At 40.7% G+C, this 16,849-nt stretch overlaps 2 protein-coding genes across 2 annotated transcripts; one reads left to right on the top strand and one right to left on the bottom strand.

Annotated features, from left to right (window-relative positions):
• The first annotated feature begins 1,122 nt into the window (after positions 1–1,122).
• Positions 1,123–7,962, top strand: ggcx (gamma-glutamyl carboxylase). The gene is made up of 15 exons (XM_085166644.1): positions 1,123–1,326; positions 1,545–1,748; positions 1,834–1,992; positions 3,368–3,533; positions 3,617–3,695; positions 3,785–3,891; positions 3,969–4,132; positions 4,207–4,508; positions 4,760–4,891; positions 5,193–5,344; positions 5,427–5,596; positions 5,698–5,828; positions 5,910–6,057; positions 6,868–7,072; positions 7,167–7,962. Exons 1-15 carry the CDS (start codon positions 1,302–1,304, stop codon positions 7,324–7,326), a joined length of 2,304 nt encoding a protein of 767 aa, XP_085022770.1. The 5' UTR covers positions 1,123–1,301; the 3' UTR covers positions 7,327–7,962.
• snx24 (sorting nexin 24) lies at positions 1,833–16,568 on the bottom strand. Its single transcript, XM_085166646.1, has 7 exons — positions 16,344–16,568; positions 14,409–14,492; positions 10,583–10,687; positions 10,351–10,445; positions 10,208–10,237; positions 9,997–10,061; positions 1,833–9,885 (listed from the first exon to the last, which is right to left on the bottom strand). The coding sequence occupies exons 1-7, from the start codon at positions 16,410–16,412 to the stop codon at positions 9,815–9,817; spliced, it is 519 nt and encodes a 172-aa protein (XP_085022772.1). The 5' UTR covers positions 16,413–16,568; the 3' UTR covers positions 1,833–9,814.
• Positions 16,569–16,849: the final 281 nt, after the last annotated feature.

Below are 16,849 nucleotides of genomic sequence, written 5' to 3'. Positions count from 1 at the left end.
ATTGTTCCACCACAACCCAAAGTTAGTCCTGCCTGTCTGTCCATCACAGGGGACAGACATCTATTTACTCTGCCCCAGAGTAAATAGATGGTTTTGCTTTCATGTTCAGCTTTCGCTTCACCACAATGCCCACATTTCTGGAGAAGTGGCCCAAGTCCAGACTCTGGGATGTGGATTGGTGCCACATCCCAAAATGAAAATATCCACATGTACACATATTTTAGAGTAATCTGAGCAGGCAATGTCTTCCCAATCCACTCTTGTTAATTTTTGACAAGCCCATTTGAATTTTAGCTTCAGCTAAGAATGAGGCTCATTCTTAGCTGACAGCAGTGGCTCCTGGTGTGCTCTTTTGCTGCTGTAACCCATCTGCTTAAAGGTTTGACATATTGTGCATTCAGACATGCTCTTCTGCACCCCTTTGATGTAACAAATTGTTATTTCTCTTACTGTTGCTTTCCTAACAAAGCAGTCTGGCCGTTCTCCTCTGACCTCTTTCATCAAGAGCATTTTTACCCAGTGAACTGCAGCTCGTGGAATATTTTCTCATTTTCAGACCATCCTCTGTAAACCCTAGAGTTGTGTGGCAAAAGCCCAGTAATCTAGCAGTCTCTGAAATAACCAGTCACTTGAATCATCTTTTGTCCATTCTTATGCTCATTTTGAACTTCAGCAGGTCTTGACCATGTCTGCCTGGATAAATACATTTAGTTGATTTAGTGATTGGATGATTACATTATATGGAGAAACCGGTGAGTAGACTCTTGTTTGACACTTTATAAAAATTCTAACATACTATATAAATAACATTAGACCATATTGAACTGCCCCCTCCCCCATTAACATTTAAAATTAAATAACTAATTGAGTACCTTGCAAAGATTAGAACATGAAAATGTTATAATTTGTAACTTCATTAACACACGTAACCGCCGAGTTTTCTCATTTTCAGGTAGCTCGGCTCGGTCACGTACTACAGCAAGATTTGACCTAATTCAGGGACGTCGAAATTCTTGAGTCTCAACCAGGATGTGACGTCTAAGAAACGCCCTCTGGTGGGTGGGGCCAGAGTGGGAATCAGCCAATAGACGAAAAGCACCTCTTTCACAACATTCCAATCGCTCCTGTCCCATCCTCCTCCTCTCCTCCTGCTCCTCCTGTCCGCCTGACACACTACTGTGTGTGGAGCTGTGACACGTAAACTTTGTCCGTGACCGCACAAAACTCCCGCACCTGGGTCAGGGAGAGCAGAGAGACCCTCCTCCCCCCTGTCCCGAACCAGAACCCGGCATTTTTCTAACATGGAGGCGAGAGACGCTACGGCAGGTGAGGTTATTGTTGCAGTGGCACATCGTGCGGGGTTGTTGTTTATGTAATAACGTAATAACCAGTTAGACCAACATGTAGCAAACAACGTCTAAGCCTGAGTCGTGTTCAGTGTTTAAATGAGAGCTGGAAGGTTTGTAACTCACGCAGGGACTCTGCGTGAGTGAGTTAATTCACTTTGTGTTTAGTACATAAAAACTCCAATTTGTGCCCTGCAGGCGCTTTTGTGCGCCGTGAGGGAGATGATGAAACTGCAAAGGACCAGCACACAGCTCCCAAACGTGAACAAACGCCCACCAGAAGCAAGATGGAGGAAATATTTGGCTTCAAGAAGGAGGACCTGACTTCCTGGCACAGCTTTGTGGCTCTCCTGAACCGCCCCACGGATCCTGCATCTCTGGGCATCTTCCGCTGCTTGTTTGGTAAACTAATCACACCTGTACAATCTGCCTGCTGGGTATACTGACTGTCTCAGACCTGCTGTGATGCTTTTGATACTTTGTGCAGGTTTGCTGATGGTCATAGACATCACACAGGAACGTGGCCTCAGTAACCTGGACTACAAGTACCTAGATGGGGCCCCCGTGTGTCGCTTTCCTCTCTTCAACTTCTTACAGCCCTTGCCGCTGGACTGGATGTACCTGGTGTACGTGGTGATGTTCCTTGGTGGGTCAGGCTCAGTGTTTCCAGGTTTATTCCCGACTTGAGAGAACACCTGTTTTTGAGTCTGAGTGGATGCAGTCTCTCTCTCTCTTTTTTTAAATAGGAAGTGCTCTCTGTGGGAAACACATACCTGCATTTTTCCACTTACATTTTTACTCCCCAAGCCAGCCGACTCTTGCAAGTTTTAAATCAATGAAAAGGTAGAGCTCACTAAAGATTGAGCAAGAAAGCAAACAGACAGCAGATACAAAGCTAGGACACATCAGCCTTATTAAAGTTATACATGTTTTTCACTATAACCAACAAGTTTAAAAGTGTTTACTAGTTATTAGATTAAATGAGCGGAAGAGCAATTTTGCATAGATTTCTATAAAATTGGACCTCTTTCCCCCCAGAGTAGTCGCTCAATGTTGGCTGTTTCTTTTGGACCCAGGAGTTTGGATACAAGCTGCAGAGAGAGAGATAGTAAAGGAATGAAACTAGAGGCCAGATTTGCGTAGCATGCACCCCGACCACTCACCCTCAGAGTTGAGCATCTTTTGGGTTTTTGCTGTTATGAGATCCTGAAAATCAGAAAACATCAGCCATTGCTGCTTTTAACCATTTAATAACTTAGAAATAAGTTTAAGTAACTAAGTTACTAAATACAACATAATATTCTTTTAGTGATGAATGATCCCATTAGAGTCAAAGAAAGATAAAGCGGGGTATACACGTGGTGTTGACAACTTTTTACTTTTATAAAATTACTTTTCATTAATGCACTTTTGTACTTACGACTTTTATTAATGATTAGTGTCTTGATAAAGTCACGACACTGTGACATTAACAAGTTGCCTCTTGCAGTGTCCCTCGGTTATTCAGTCCGATCCACTGTTTGCTTGTGATGTCACTGAGCGGTGGGTCAGTCTGGTAAAAAGCCAAAAGTTACCGTTTAAAAAAAAGAAGCTGGGCCCTACATTTCCCATAATGCAACACTAGCATCTTTATACCCTTGATGCCTAGTTAAACTAATCATTTCCATTTAAAATGTCGCTTTACAACAAAGTTAATTGCAATGGCTTCACTGTGAATTCAAAAGTTCCCTTTTAAAAAAAGTCTTCACAAGCTGAGTTGTTTTAAAGTTTGTTTCCACCACTGGAAAAATAAAGTATTTTGCCATCCATGAGTCAACATTTTAGCTTATTATCTCAGAAATCTTGACTTACTGACTCAAACTTTGAGTAAATAACCTGATATGAAAAGCTTTTTTGTTTTCAGTGGTGGAAACAAGCTTCCATAGAGTCAGGATAGTTAACGAGATACTATTTATGTGTAAAAACAGACTCATTAACGATAAGAATCTATTTATTTTTGTGGTTGTTGTTTTTGACTTAAGGTGCTTCGGGCATCATGCTCGGCTGCTTCTACCGCCTCTCCTGCCTCATGTTCCTCTCCATGTACTGGTACATCTTCTTCCTGGACAAAACCGCCTGGAACAATCACTCCTACCTCTATGGCCTCATTGGATTTCAGCTCACACTCATGGATGGCAACAGATACTGGTACGGTGATGTTTAGTAATCTACTTGAGTGTGTTTGTGCTTGTTTGTTTCTTTCATTGATGTCCGTGTGTGTGTTTTTGTAGGTCTATCGATGGACTGCGGAGACCCTCTATAAGAAATGCTCATGTGCCTCTGTGGAATTACACACTGCTGCGAGCTCAGGTTTGTTTATTTAGCTCATTCATATGATACGTGTTTTTCAGCTTATGGATTCATAAGTCACCTAATGACGTCTCTGCTGTTCCTCAAAGATATTTATAGTATACTTCATTGCTGGAGTGAAGAAGTTGGATGCTGATTGGGTGGAAGGATACTCAATGTCATACCTGGCTCACCATTGGCTGTTTGACCCCTTCAAGTAGGTATTTTTTGAAGCCTTTAACTGTGATTATCCCAGTAATTTGTTTCTGATCATGCCTTCCCCTCCTTTATCAGACTGATTCTTCCTGTGGAGTTAGTAAGCCTGTTGGTGGTGCACGGAGGCGGTCTCATTTTGGATTTGACCGCTGGCTATCTGCTGTTTTTTGACGTTACTCGGCCTTACGCATTTTTCTTTGTCAGCTACTTCCACTGTATGAACTCGCAGCTCTTCAGCATTGGTGAGTTATTCTTTTTTTAAAGGAATACTTTTAATTCTGTGCTGTCATTTTACCTTCGTCTTAATCCTCCACAGGGATGTTTCCCTACGCAATGCTGGCCACCAGTCCTCTCTTCTGCTACCCTGACTGGCCAAGAATTTTTTTTGCCCATTTCCCATCATTCCTCAGGCCAGTCCTGCCCCTCACTTCACCGGGGTCCCAGCCCAGCCCTTCCTGTGTTTACGAAGAAATCCAAGGCAGTGGCACTCAGCAAAGACAAACCCCAGCTGCTGCCAAATCATCCAAATTGAGACTAAAACACAAGCTGGGAGCCATTTTTACTGTTCTTTACTTAATGGAACAGTTCTTCTTGCCCTACTCTCACTTCATCACACAGGTACTAAGATCTTTGTTTTGAAATGCTTGTACAGATAACACATTCATCCATGAAGCCCTCGTTGAGTTATCTGCTGAGACCAATGGTTGCTCAATCAGAGTCAACAGCAAAGAGCAGCTCTGACGTCTGTTGTCAACAGAGAGCTGAAAGCTTACTCATCAACAAGTCCCCACTACACTCAGTGGTGAATTGAAAGTGTGAAAATGGTGATGTGATTTATGACTTTACTTAAACTTCTTTTTTTTGTCAAGGGTTATAACAACTGGACTAATGGCCTGTACGGATATTCGTGGGACATGATGGTTCACTCTCGCAGCCATCAGCACGTTAAAATCACCTACAAAGACAGGAAAACGGGTGAAACTGGATATCTGAACCCAGGGGTGAGTTACAGGGGAAACACTGTCAGACTCGATAACGTTTGCTATCTGAGCTAAAAAAAAAACCAAAACAAAACAAAAATTAGTGCTTATAGAAGTGCTTTGACTATATTGTTATTATTAATGTTATGCATTAGTTATAACTGTAATCTGTGATGTTTGGAATTCCTTTAATTTCACCCGACAGTGTCTCCATCTGTATATGGATGTTTCTTTAATAAACAAAACTGCTTTTCCTTGACCTTTTTAGATTGTAGTCTTTCCTAAATTCTTGCTCTTCCAATTCACAATCTGCCTGCTGTAGGTGTTCACACAGAGCCGTCGCTGGAAGGACCACGGAGACATGCTGAAGCAGTATGCTACATGCCTCCATCAGTACCTGCCTCGTTATAACATCTCCGATCCTGAAATCTACTTTGACATCTGGGTGTCCATCAATGAACGCTTCCAGCAAAGGTACGAGAGCTTTTTGTTTTTTAGCCTTCTGTCAGAATTGTAAAAGGGTGAGGTTTAAATCTACTCTGGATGCTTTTCTAAGGATCTTTGATCCTCGTGTGGACATTGTGAGTGCTGAATGGTCACCTTTCAAACCAAACAAATGGCTCATGCCTCTGCTGGTGGACCTCTCGCCTTGGAGGACCAAGTTCCAGGAGATCGAGGGAAGTTTGGACAATCAGACCGAAATCGTCTTCATTGCAGATTTCCCAGGTTACAAACCTCACTTTTACAATTTCTCTTTTGGATGAAAAAGCCATGTATGTATGTTGTTTTGTTCCTCATTATGTGTTATTGTTATCTTCCCTTTTTAGGTCTCCACTTGGAAAACTTTGTAAGTGAAGATTTGGGCAACACCAGCATCCAGGTGTTGCAGGGCCAGGTGAATGTAGAGATAGTGGAGGAGAAGAAGAACTACACTCTGCAGCCCGGTGAGCAGATAAAGGTACAGCTGCTCACCATTGTCACTGTTCATGCTTTACTCTTTATCTTGTTTTAGTACTTAACTTACTGTGGCTTTGTGTAGGTAGCTGCCGGGGCTTATCATAAGGTGTACACAGTGTCCGAGGGCCCCTCTTGCTACATGTACGTCTATGTAAACACCACAGAGGCGGCACTACAGAAGAACTTCACCAAGCTGTATGAAATCCAGGAGCGTGTTCGCAATGGAACAGGTGAAGATGCTTTCAAAAATAACACATTGCTTAGCTTTTAGTGGATTATTTTAGGGGGTTACAGAATAGTGGTAAGGTTCCTGAAAAAGATCTGAAAACCTACATGCTCAGTGCTGTGCAGGTTACCCATGTACCCACAAAACAGGGCAGAGGATTCTTTAGGTTGTGGCTTGCTTTTGTTCTCCCCTTTCTTTCCATGGATGCTCAATTGGGTTTAGATCTTTGGAATTTGGAGGCACAAGTTAAAGTTGTTCCCTTAGATCCCTGAGCCGTTTCAGAGTAGTTTTTGAATTGTGGCGAGGCACACAACTTCCTGCTGGAATACTTTCAAAAGTTGTTACTCCAGTTACAACCGCAGATGTCTGTACGTGCTGGAGGCCTTCTTTTTTTTTTTCAGCTGCTCCCTTTAGAGGTCGCTATAGCAGATCATCTGCCTCCTCCTCTGCATTTCCTCCTTCACTTCACACTCCTCTGTTCCTCGTGCCTGACAGCTTCTCATGTCCAAACTATCTCAAACTGGCCTCTCTAGCTCATTAAGGATGTAGCAATACATAAACAAAACAAATGCAGTAAAGAAGGACAACACTGTAAACAATACAGTAGATATATAAAAGTTTATGATGCTACTCGTGGGGTGGGGGTGTGTGCTTAGCCTGGTGGTGTATAACAAAGTCGAGGTGACTTTACATTTTAATGAAACAATCAATATATTTCCATTCAGCTGTCGGTGGCTGATCTGCATGTCACTAAAAATCCCATTCAGCTCTCCCCTGGTGTGCCTGCTTTACTTGAGTCCGTCTCACCCCACAGAAACTGAGCCACTTCCTCCCGAGCTGCAGCCTCTCATGGCTGCAGATGATGACGAGGGTTCAGAGGTCAACGCCACTGACCCGATTGTGCGACTGTTCCTGAAGAGGCAGCGACGGATGAAGTTAGTTAAGAAACGCAGGGAGGCCAGCATGCTGGAGCGACTGCAGCGCTTTGCTGTGAAGAAGTATTACACAATACGCAGAGGGTGAGTGCTGAGCTCTCTGAGAACGCACAGATGCAGACAAAGTGTAGAAAAACCAACTAAACAAACACGCGAACTCTGCACATTTGTCTTCCAGAATCTTGATGACAGCCATTGCAATGAGAAACCTGGCGGTGGGTCTGCCTCCGCTCGAGCAGCTGACGAGGGAAGTTGCCTACGCCAACATGAAGGAACCTCAAGCAGAAGCCAGTCAAGACGAACGGCTCAAAGATGAAGTCGGTCATGCAGAACTTTAATGCCACTGAGGCCAAAAAAAATACTCGGTGAACTGCCTGTAGGTGCTGAATCACACATTCCCATCAATGTGAGTGAGTGTGTGTGTCCGCGCTATTACTACTGGACTGTTACTACACTGGGACATCACTGCCCGGAGATCACAGCGCTTTTTTTTTCCGTTTTCACTTCTGAAACATTTCAGATTATGTCCAAATGTAAAGTCACTACATGGTTAGAGCTTTTGTTGATGACCGTTTAAAAAAAAAAAAAGGGTTGTTCTTAAAAATAAGTGCGCTTAAACAGACAGCAGGCATTATTTGCTAGAGGAGCATATGTGTGTGTGCAAAAATGCTAATGCTGTTTTGAATGACAGAAGTGAAGCAGGTGGAAGCATGTGACTGAAGGAGGAAGGGTTTTATGTTTCAAAGGGACAGATCTCAGTGAACAGGATCCTTGTGGTCAAAAGCTAATCTTCCTCTTCTGTTCATCTGCCAGCTCCAACTAGATTAGAACAATTTGAGATAAATTACGTTTACAAATATTCATGATACTTCAGTCAGTTTAACGTTCTAACCAGTTATGGTACGATGCAAGTATTTTCTGTCATTTTTCTTATGGAGATCTATTGATGAAAATAAATTTTGATATTGAAATAAGTCTTACGACAAGCTTGCGGAAAATAGGGAATTCTTTTTCCTTTTATTGGTGTCAGTATTGTACACATTACTCTTCATAAAGTGCTACAGCAGACGTCCAGTGTTCACTGTAGGCTGGCATTATGGCACAGAATGACACACGGCACACAATATAAATACATATAAATCTACAACATGGATTTCCAGGCAATGATTTGCTAAGACACACAATCACAATCTCTTCATTATTCACTGTTTGGCTATAAATGTGTAGTGGAGGTCCAGTCACGTTAAAAGAAACCAAAAAATTATTAGGTTATTAATTGCTGTCCGAAGAGTGTCCAGTGACAAAGTTTCATCAAAAGCTACCAGTCATCGAAGGGTGTTAGATTTTAAAGTTTAAATAAATTCCAGGCAGCAAGATAAAGACAAAGTTTTGTGTTTCATATCATATTGCACTGTTATTTTACTGGCTGTAAGTCTGCTAAATCACCATCTGTCTGTAAAATGAAACACTCTGCATCCCTTTTACACGGCGGCGCCAACTATGCTTCCAGTTACCAGTTACCACAACTTAACTGACCCTTGATTATATTTGTGATTTAAACATTAATACGAGTGCGTTAGTGTTAGAGACGGGTCACAAATTGTTCCCATAAAACAAATGAACACGATCTGCAAAGTCATGCACAAACAGTAAGTGAGAAATCTACGTGTACCTACAGCTTTTACACACATTTCTTATTTTTTTCTCTGCTGGGTTGAGAACTAGAGGCTCTCTTATCATCTAAGTCGGTGGTGTGCGTTTAAGATGACGACAGAGCAAACCCTTAATTTCAAAAGGCTGAGATTCCCTGTTTTTTTTCTTTTGTTTTTTTTTTTTTTTAATGTGGGAAGATCTGCTGAGGGAACGGAAAATGCAAGTGAAGCCAAAGTAATTGCACCGTTCCCATCTGCATCTACTAGTCAGCTGTGGCACATATTTCAATCTTTGTCGCTTCATCATAGCGAGCTCACTAGCACGAATATCAACACTACAGTACTTCTCACAGACTTCATGAAAGACGTCAATATCACAGCCAGAGTCTGTTTAAAAAGTCAATCATTTCCACCCTAACGTCTCGCTGTCGGCTCCACCAAAACGCAAAAACACCCTCTTCAGTCCCTAAAAAAAACAAAATTCACCCACTGCACTCCCACAGCAGGCTCCTTTTGGCAGCTCGAAATAAACAGAAACACCACATCACTGGAGATAAATTAGAGAAGGGCACCTCCCTGTTTGCAGGCCATGATCCATCAATCTCCTCAGTCTAACCCTGTGCTTTAGATGCCAGAAATGCTGCTGTGCGTCTGGCACACTAACCCTTTTTCAGTTCATGAGAGTGCAAGAGTCATTCAGAATACACTGTAGGGTGACTAAAACAAACCAAAAAAAGAATACAATCAGGTCTGTTGCTCTTATGAGCCTCACATTTCTAATTCCAGTTGATCCTCCCTGTTAATTTTGCTGGTTATGTTTTTTTACAAAATAAAGTTAGTTACAATGTATCGAGCTCTATTTTTTCTGAAAATACGCCTCTGTGCTTGAACACATCCTAGTAACCAGTCAAACAGTTTCACTTCATTTTTACAGTGGAGAGTTTGTTAGTGGAAAACGGATAATATAGTGTTTATGCTTTAAAATGTGCTGAGTCCTGGCATCCTTTCTTACAAAAATAAAAGAATGGACTCTTGTTATTTGCTTTGGAAGATGTGAAGGGCTCAGTGTGTCCTAACGTGTTATGTTCTTCATGAAGCACACCTAAAATGGTGCAGAAAAAAAAAAGAAGCATCCCGTTTGTAGTGACGTCCCCTCAGATTCGGCTTGGAGGCTCTACCTTGGCTGAAGATCTGGGTAGTAAACTCCGTGCACCACGCCTTCGATCACAACGTTAGAAAATTCATCTGAAAAGGCGAAGAAGAAAGAAAAATAGGTCAAATAAAGAATGAGTACATTTTAAATGGAGAAGAAAGGAAAGCCTTTTAAGATGTTATGTGCAAGCGGCCTGAACACACCGTGTCCAGCCGGCAGCAGGTAGGGGTCTCTCAGAAACAGCATGACCGGCTGATGTGAAAGTTTACTAAAAGAGAGGAAGAAGGAGAAATCAGGAGGTCTGTGCCAATCAATCTGAGTGAAGTTCAAGTGTAGAGCAAATAGTTACTTATGTTTTAACTGGTTAAAGTGCAGATTAAGAACGTGACCTATGGGAGGGAAAAAACGACTCACCTCGACTCCAGTGATTCTGTATCAAACGACCTTAAAGAAGAAAAATAAAAGTTATGCCACATAACCCTTCACGACCCTGGGAACAAGCGCAAACGCCACAAACTGGTCTTTTATTCTAAAGTAAACCAGCAGTTTACACTCACCCACAACTTTCTGTTTTTGGCACTGAAGGAAAATGGCGGATGTTCAGGAAATCCAGGAATATCTTTGGAAGGACCTCGTTTTCCATAATTATAGTCTAACAGAACAAAAGCAAATTTCAGTGTGTACGAAGCACCAAAACGAAGCACTCTAGAGGCGAGTTTGAATCCATTTAACTTCTTTATATCTGAGACAAACAGCCCTGACAAGTGGAGGGAATGTGAGTCCAAATACCTGCAGGTAAAGCTCCAAGCCATGTCTCCTCTGCTCCAGGACCTTGGGAACCCAGTTTCTCACATGCTTCGAGGGGATCTCGGGTGGCTTTATGGTCTTCTTCAGCTGGAGGGATTTAAAAGTGTTACACAAATGTGTACAGTTGCTTCAAAGTTATTCTCACAGAGTTCCTGTCTGACGCAGTGTCAACTCATTCAATGAAATAAAAATAAGAAGACCTTCTACATACCCTCTCTCACCTAACAAATTTACCTTTGCAGAGGATTTTGCTCAACAAAAGTGCTAGTATAACATTTCTTTATGCAAAAGCACTTAAGCCGGATGTTTAGACATTTATTTAATTGATTTCACATATTTTAAATTACTCAAAATGCCAAAATATTTTTGGGGTCACCAAACAAACCACACCGAAAACAGAAGAACAAACGTTTAGCTCTGAGAAGCTGTTCATAGTTAACTGATTTGGAACATTTCAGCTAATAAACTTTTGTATGTTATGCCCTCTCTGCAACTCCTTACTCTCCTTGCAGTTGCAAATGCAACCGTTTTTGGGTGTTTCCCGGGCTTATTGCGGTTTATCAGCCTCTGATCGTTTGTAGATAAAGGCAGAGCTGAAGTCAACTTGTTAAGGGAAAACTTGTGGCTAGACTTTTTCATGTTATTTTAAAACTGAAAATATTTAGTAATTTAAAATAAAATCCTTAAAAATGTCTTTTTTGGATTACTGATATTATAGAACAATCACCAACAAAACAGTGGGACCATAGTGTGGTTATTACTATGATAAAGTAATTATTAGTCATTTAAAAATAGCCTATGACTATCTGAATTGTGTATTTTATCAAAGATTCTTTAAATGTTTATAAATTAATAAGTAAAAAACAATTTGAAAAAGTGTCTGTTCTTTCCAAACATCCGTCAGGTTTGGAAAACAACACAGCACAATAACTGTTGCTATTAATGTAGGGAATGACATTGCTGAGACAATGGACTGTGTGTTTGAATCCGATAGTGTGTTTTTTAATCAATAAAACTGTTTTTTTAATATATTGCTGCATTTTGTATAAGTTCATACTCAAGTTTAAATAAACAACAACACTAAAGCTATTCTGTTATACCTGTATGTAAAAAATACACTGCACCCAAAATATTTCATAGTTCAGCAACACTGATCAATCTAATAAACTTAAACCTGCTCAATCCTTCCTATTCTGGTATTTTAAAGAGTACTTAGGTTGCTTAATATTTCTGCTAACTAATAGGGTTGCAAACTCCCAGCAAAAAAAAAATAGGGAACCACCCCCCACCTCCTGATGCTTAATCGACATAATCAACTTTAATTTGATGCAGTGTGAAAAAAAATGCACAGAAATAAATTATTTTTCAAGAATAATTAAATAGATTCAACATCTTTCTTCAACAGAATTGCAGACTGCACAGATGGTATCTTCCCAAAGGAAAAAGTAGTATAGTTTACTAGGGTATATTAGACTTAACAGTTACTATATACAGTAATGGACTTCTAGATATTTTACATCAGATTAAAACTTTGGGTGTAAGATTCAGATAACTATTTATTAAAAGCTCGACGTTTTAAATGAGAATAAGAAAGAAAAGTATGTCTTTGTGCCCCCTTTTCCCTGTTCATGCCCTATCGGCCCCCCTGCATAACTTTGCTAAATCCGCCCCTGCACAGTTACCAGCCGTCAGCTGCGTAGAAAAAGATCCTGGTGTAGAAAGTAATATTAAATAAATTCTAACAACAGCTTATCGAGCTTAAACGTGCTGCTGTTGTTCAGCTGCTGGTTTCCTCTTTCTGGTGCGAAGTGGGCCAAAAACAAACAAGAGAGACGGACTCGCGTCAGAAAAGCCGATCAGCTGATCATTGATCAGTTTCATGATTGAAGTACCAGCAAGAAGAGGCAGTTGCTCCATGTTAAGCTTAACGTGGGAATGCTTTACAAACATTCAGAGATGAACTTACACACTTGCTTTACTTCTCTCTGGGATAACTTCCTCGGAGATGAAATGCCAGATTGGTAGCGAGGCTACAAATACACACAGCCCTCTATCACGTGAGCAAACTGCTCCGAGGTGCTAAGGTTATGAGCTGAGTTACGCCATGTCGCCAAGTTTTGTGAGGTGCTTTTTTGATATTTAAAGGATCGGATTACATTTTTTATTTCTCTCCGATATCCGATCCAGTAATTTACGTCAGTATCGGACCGATACCGATACGTAATATCGGATCGGTCCATCTCTAATATATATATGGATTTTTTAGTTGCTGTTTTTGTAACGGTATAAAAAAAATGAAAAGTGGTAGATTGGCCAGATGCTGGCACATGTGTACAAATAACTCTGGTGTTTGGTGGTGGCCATGGCAGAGCTTCCACAGAGGCCAGCACGTGGATGAGAGAAAGGGGAGGCAGGAGGAGGAGAGACCCGTTTCCCATCTCTCTTGTTTGTTTATCGGTCACTTTGCGCCAGAAAGAGGAAATATTTATTTATATTAATTTCTAGTATCAGCTGATGTTTGCTGGAGCCACAGCTGTAAAAGCTGCTGGTCATGATGTCGGTTTGGATATGTGGTGAGAGGGAACCATGAAGATGAAACCAGGAGATGTCCTGATGTTACTGAATCATCAGAGCTGAACAGGTGATGGAGAAACAGGTTTACCTTTTAGGTGACATGAATGAGTTGAAGGGAAGTTATGAACTGTTTCTGAGAGACAAATAACACCAGGATCCTTTTTTATGTAGCTGACAGCTGGTAACTGTGGAGGGGCGGGTCTAGCAAAGTTTTGCCAGGGGGGCAGGTAGAGCATTAACAGGGAGAGGTGGGCACAAAGAAATACTTTTCTTTCTTATTCTCATTTAAAATGTCTGGCTTTTATTAAATAATTATCTGAATCTTACAACCAAAGTTTTCATCTGATGTAAAATGTATAGAGATCATACATATACCAACAAGACTGTACATCACTGTCACAACAGCGTTTGTTTTCATTCAAAGGTTTTATGGCTTTTCCTATAATACCTGGTGGGCCGGTCTCTAGTCAAAATGCCTGGGCCGAATTTTTGTCCTAGTCCAGCCCTGCTGTCCTATAAATAATCTTTGTGTGTTTTCCTCCCTTAAGCATGGCTTCTTGTCAGCTGCCATTCCACTAAGACCATTCCTGATGGTGCTTCAGTGAACAGTAGCTGGATCAGCTGAAGGCCCAGATGCATCCATCACCTCCTGTGTCAGTTCTTTGCTGAATTTTTTCATTATTTCTTAAGGACAACTTCGTCTGTGCAAGATAGTTTTTTTTTAAGGCCTGACACTTATTCGTTTGTCCTTATCTGTCCAGTTTCCTCAATCTCTTAAGGACACACTGCACCAGCACTCTCTGGTAATATATATGGCACGTTTTCAGCTAATAGCTCTTTGGGAATCACCAAGTTGGTGCAAAAAAATCTATCACATACCTGTCAAACTGTGGTATCATTGGCATTTTTTGTAGATTCAACGAAAGAATGTGTTTTTGGAGAATGTGTTTTTGCAACAGGCTCCTAAGCGCCTAAAGATTTAAAACTAGTTGCTTTGCTAAGTTGTTATGTGTAAACACAACACTAGTTCAGGCAGGTGTGTTCTTATGTTTGAGTGATTCATAAACCAGTGTTAAGTTAAATTACAATATCATGGTTGATGTGTAAAATCTGTAGGTTTTTCACACATTAATGGCAGAAGTTAAACACTTGAACGCTTTAGTAAATTTTTAGCTCACAGGAAAGAATGATTGTGCGAAAAAAAAAAGAATCAGAACTGAAAGCTGAATCTCACCATTTTATGCAAAGCGTGGAATTCGCTGTAGCGTTTCTCAACAGCATGCTGTCTGCCGTTCATCAACACGTCAATTTTAAAAACCTGAAAGAAAAAAGATAAGTCAGCTCAGTGACTCATTCGACTGAAAATTTCTCCGCTCCACCCATACACTCAGCAGTGACAGTAACGTCGATGTCAGCATTAATTCCACAACAAGAGGAAACATCTGGCTGTTGTGACAGAAAAAACAAATTGATCTGTCAGAGTTACTGTTAACATCCCTAAACAGGCTGCCTTACACTTCCCTTCCTTCAGTAAGAGATTCACAGCACGCACGCTGCCGTTCTGGACAGCATTTTGCAAAGGAGGAAATTCACAATAAATGACGGCAGCGCTGTGAACACACACACCGCATCATCCAAGACGGAAAAGCCAACAAGTAATCATTATTAACAAATGCTGGAAGAATCCAAACAGGTGTTGGATCTTATTTAAAAATATATTTTAAATAAAATATATAATCATCTCATAAACCTGAACACAGTGTCCATGCGTGAATACTGAGAAATGAATTCAGAAAACTCTGTGGTACTACACAATATCTTGGAGGTCAGGAAGTCAAACTCAAAAGCACTGCTCTAAGGTCCTCATGACTTCCAGCAATAAAACATCATGACATTAAAACAGGAAAAAAAAGCCTTCCTCAAAATGATACCACAAAACTGGGAACTGTTGCCTAATTGAACAGTGGTTCCCAATAAAGGGGATAGGACTCCTTAGAGCAGGGGTGTCAAACACAAGGCCCGTGTTTGACACGGTCCACAAAGACCCGCACAGCTGTGGAAAATGTAAAGGAGGATTTTCTACTTTTAACTGTATTTTCATCGATTTTACAGCGTTTCCTACTGATGAAGTCCACCACTGCCATTCATTCTACTCCAAAGTAATAAATAAACAATAACAATTAAACTACAGAAAAGTTTTTTCTTACCATCTACTATAAAAATTAATATATATTTATATTTTCTTTTACAATGGGTCCACAGCAGGGGAAAAAGTTGATTTTTTGGGCCACCAGAACACATTTATTTATCTGCGCTGACAGATTTCTTACTTTTTTTTTTACAGCAGCATTTCTTTATTGTCTAGAAAAACTGAGATATATTGTTGAAACTGGTCTTCTTTTAGTATTGATTGGTATTAAATCCGCAGTCCAACTTCTTTACACTGACAGTGGTTTGGCCCACTTATGGTCAAGGTGGGCTGTAACAGTGGCAAAATGAGTGACGTGCTTAGATAAAATGTTGTAGTCACAAGATGAGTAAAAGATAGATATATATCTTACTGATTCTGATGTTAGAAGACTGCAGTACAATTAGTTTGATCTCTAAATTAGTAAATGACTGATTTTAAAAAGCTGAAACCACCCTTATATGTTTGCAGTGACAGCAGCCTTTACTGGAAGTGATTTTAGACAATATTTTACAAAAGAAAACATTTAAGGGTGAAGCAGTGCTGCCTGGATTAAATCCTTCCCTTTGTTTATTCCCAGTCAAGGACTCCCTACACTATATATCTTTAAACTGAGCATATCTCAGCTACTTATAACCTCATTAAAGTATTTATCTTTATCTTATTCATTCCCTACTATTATTGTTATTATTATTTATTTATTTATTTACAGATGTCAAGATGTCAGCTGGGTGTGGAGGGCTGGTTTAAAACTCTGGAGCCTCTTTGATTAGACACAGATTCTAAAGTCAGAGTAACTTTTGCCTCTTTTCGTGCCTCATTTGCGCCATAAAGTGCGAATTCGGTGCTGATTTGAAGCGAGCAGACTGCAGTTTATGATCTAACAGAGAGAGAGACAGCGGCACAGTTGACATTAAATCTGATGACAGCGGCAGGACAGGCGACACACAGACACACAGGGTTTATTAGGGAGCAGCTCACCGTGTATCCTTTCTCCACCGAGCTGTTTTCTGAGCGAAAAGACGGGATCGACACTCGCACCGGATGCATCTTCACTCGAACTGAGGCGTGATTTTCAGGTAGGTGATGTTTGATCTTGATCCTCTGGCGCACACAAACACATAGACACACACACACACGCACACACTCACTCAGTGCTGGTGGATTACTCCAGTTTGGCTGATAAAAATCACAGAATTCAAATGTGACGAAAGAGATCTCAGTGGTGCCCCCTGCTGGACCGGAGGGCACACCGTTGTAAGGATTATCTTGAAGAAAGCGCCACAGAGGACAGTTTAACCTTCAGGTGGCCCAGTGGGGTCATTTTTAATCGTGAATGTCTTTCCTTTTAATTATAAAACAATTAATTAATTAATTAACTTCGACAGGCAGTGGCATTGTGTCAAATTGTGTATTTTTTAATGTCATGGGCTTCGGTTTTATTGTTATTTTGATAATTTAGCATCTGTTGTGCTTGTGGAGACAGA

The sequence above is a fragment of the Neolamprologus multifasciatus genome, chromosome 7 (assembly GCF_963576455.1).
Source record: "Neolamprologus multifasciatus chromosome 7, fNeoMul1.2, whole genome shotgun sequence".
In the NCBI taxonomy this organism is placed as follows: Eukaryota; Metazoa; Chordata; class Actinopteri; order Cichliformes; family Cichlidae; genus Neolamprologus; species Neolamprologus multifasciatus.
The sequence above is the reverse complement of the archived record's forward strand: the minus strand, read 5'-3'. Positions and strand labels throughout refer to the sequence as shown.